At 42.5% G+C, this 2801-nt stretch overlaps 1 protein-coding gene across 1 annotated transcript; it reads right to left on the reverse strand.

Moving 5' to 3' along the window:
• Positions 1-357: 357 nt before the first annotated feature.
• LOC107293931 (toxin 3FTx-Thr5-like) lies at positions 358-2590 on the reverse strand. Its single transcript, XM_015823118.1, has 3 exons — positions 2541-2590; positions 1137-1216; positions 358-449 (listed from the first exon to the last, which is right to left on the reverse strand). Exons 1-3 carry the CDS (start codon positions 2588-2590, stop codon positions 358-360), a joined length of 222 nt encoding a protein of 73 aa, XP_015678604.1.
• Between the last annotated feature and the right edge of the window lie 211 nt (positions 2591-2801).

The raw sequence follows: 2801 nt of genomic DNA on the forward strand, positions 1-2801 counted from the left end.
AAATTTCTCTTATTTCAACATTTAATACTTCATCTCTTTTTCTCTTGATATCTACTATCTCATATTTAAGCTAATAGTTTTTATTATAACAGATAAGTAAAACATATTTATTACATTCATCAATAGATTTTTAGCTTAAATAATAATAATAATAATAATAATAATAATAATAATAATAATAATAATAATAATAATAATGGTAGTAGTAGTAGTAGGGAAAGGTGAGGTGAGGTGTCACAGGAAGGGGGAGGGGGAATGATGGACCATCCTGTGGGAAAGGCCAGAAGCATAAATGTTCAAGGAAGGCCCATGATGGATGAGGGCAAAGCTCAAAGAAATTAGCCACTTCTAGAACGATTAGATGCAGTTGTCTGTCGGGCAACACAAAACCCTCTCATAGTCTCCCTCAGTAGGGCAGCTTGCAGCACATCCCTTGATGACTTCCATTTCTGCAAAGGAAACACAAAGCAGAATGACTATTAAAAAAAATGCCAAAGAACAGATCTGGGGCTGTGGCTGAACAAAATGGCAAAGCCACTTTTAACACATCGGTGGATTCCCTCCCAGTGGGAAGGCGGAACTCCTTCCTCCTCTAGGGAATACTCAGAAGTCAATGAATAAACAAAAGATATCTTTGGGGGAAAGTCCCGTGTTCTGACATGACTCGGGGGCAATGCCATCCCTCCTGGATATTTAATGTGCGAGATCTAATTTCTGTCAACTCCAGAACATACCCCCAGTCCTCCCCCTTTCCCTCCACCCCGTTCTCTAAAGAATGTCTCCCCCTCAATCTGGGTTACTCCTGGGACAGATGGGGCTCCCCATTCCATGCCCCCTTTTCCTTACATCCCTTAGACTAGGGTTGATAAACTGCCAGCCGGCAGGCCGGTTGCATCATACAGAAGCCGTGCCTACCCCAGTTCCAGCAATGCAAAAAAAAAAAGTCGCAATACATCGCGTGACATGTCGAGTTTGACACCCGTGCCTTAGACTGTGCGGCAACAGGCCAGGATCTCATGGGAACCCGGGCAGGGGACAGACAGGCCCTACATGACCTCCAACTCTCAGGTGCATTTGGGAGCTCCAGTTTGGGTTCAAGAAGAAAAGCTGTGAGAAAAGATCAGGACTGTGCTTACTGGGTATATCACTGTAAATGTAGTTTATATAGCACACCTTCTGTCCTTTTGCACATTTCTTAACGTTATCACAAAACAATCTGGTGCATGAGCGACATTTCAGGGTGTATCCTGGATGAAAGAAATAAAATATAGAAACCTTACTTAGATGACACCAAGCTGGCAGGAATAGCCAACACTCCAGAAGACAGGCTTAGGATACAGGAGGATCTGGACAGACTTGAACACTGGGCACTATCTAACAAAATGAAATTCAATGGTGAAAAAAGTAAGGTTCTACATTTAGGCACGAAAAACCAAATGTATAGGGAGTACCTTGCTCAATAGTAGTAACTGTGAGAGGGATCTCGGAGTCCTAGTGGACAATCACTTAAATAGGAGCCAGCCGTGTGCTGCAGCTGCCAAAAAAGCCAACACAGTGCTGCATTAACAGAGGATGGAATCAAGATCACATGAAGTGTTGATATCACTTTACAATGTCTTGGTAAGGCCACACCTGGAATATTGCATCCAGTTTTGGTCACCACGATGTAAAAAAGATGTTGAGACTCTAGAAAGAGTACAGAGAAGAGCAACAAAGATGATTAGAGGACTGGAGGCTAAAACATATAAGGAACGGTTGCTGGAATTGGGTATGTCTAGTTTAATGAAGAGAAGGACGAGTGGGGACATGATAGCAGTGTTTCAATATCTCAGGGGCTGCCACAAAGAAGAGGGAGTCAAGCTATTCTCCAAAGCACCTGAAGGCAGGACAAGAAGCAACGGGTGGAAACTAACCAAAGAGAGAAGCAATCTAGAACTAAGGAGAAACTTCCTGACAGTAATTAACCAGTGGAACAACCTGCCTCCAGAAGCAGTGAATGCGCCAACACTGGAAGTTTTTAAGAAGAAACTGGACAGCCATTTGTCCGAAATGGTATAGGGTTTCCTGCCTGAGCAGGGGGTTGGACTAGATGACCTCCAAGATACCTTCCAACTTTATCATTATTATTATTATTATTATTATTATTATTATTATTATTATTATTATTATTATTATTATTATTATTATTATTATTATTATTATTATTATTATCTAATCTTGTAATCCTATTATATATTAGATGATAGATCGTTTAATTAGAAAGGTCGGCTGTGAAAATTTCCCTAGAAAGAATACAGCCCTTTCTAAGCAGTTTACAGAGTCAGCATATGGTCCCCAAAATCTGGCTCCACTTTTAACCGACCTCAGAAGGATGGAAGGCTGAGTCAACCTTGAGCCGGTCAGGGACCCTCCTTATACAGTACAGAGCAAAACAGTGAGAAAGTTCCAACAACAGAATGGACAACTACCATCCCTCCCTCTGACCCCTTGTTTCTGGTTTAATTGCCACCCAAGATCAAAGCTTGGTGGCCCTTCCTGGCTCCAGGTACACAATTGCCACCACAACCAAGGCCAGCAGCAGAGTTTTCATCTTGCAATCTTCTCTTCAGCCTGCAAAGTGTAGCCCAGGAGGACAGCAGGCACTTATTTATACCCCTCTGAGATGTCATACTTGGGGAGTGGATATCTAGGATTAAGAGAGAACAGGGAGATTCAGGAGAAAAGGGGAAGGGCAGTGGGTGTGGCCTTTTTGCCCTCAACTCCAAAACAGAAACTGGATCAGACCAGGTGAAGAACCAACC

This window comes from Protobothrops mucrosquamatus, unplaced genomic scaffold, assembly GCF_001527695.2.
Source record: "Protobothrops mucrosquamatus isolate PMUCROS unplaced genomic scaffold, P.Mucros_1.0 scaffold1777, whole genome shotgun sequence".
In the NCBI taxonomy this organism is placed as follows: Eukaryota; Metazoa; Chordata; class Lepidosauria; order Squamata; family Viperidae; genus Protobothrops; species Protobothrops mucrosquamatus.

Coding starts and splice junctions, on each gene's coding strand:
- LOC107293931 (XM_015823118.1), bottom strand. CDS start 2,590: ATGAAAACTCTGCTGCTGGCCTTGGTTGTGGTGGCAATTGTGTACCTG. Junction 1,217..2,540: donor GTGGCAATTGTGTACCTGGA/GCCAGGAAGGGC, acceptor CTCATGCACCAG/ATTGTTTTGTGATAACGTTA. Junction 450..1,136: donor CATTTACAGTGATATACCCA/GTAAGCACAGTC, acceptor TTTCCTTTGCAG/AAATGGAAGTCATCAAGGGA.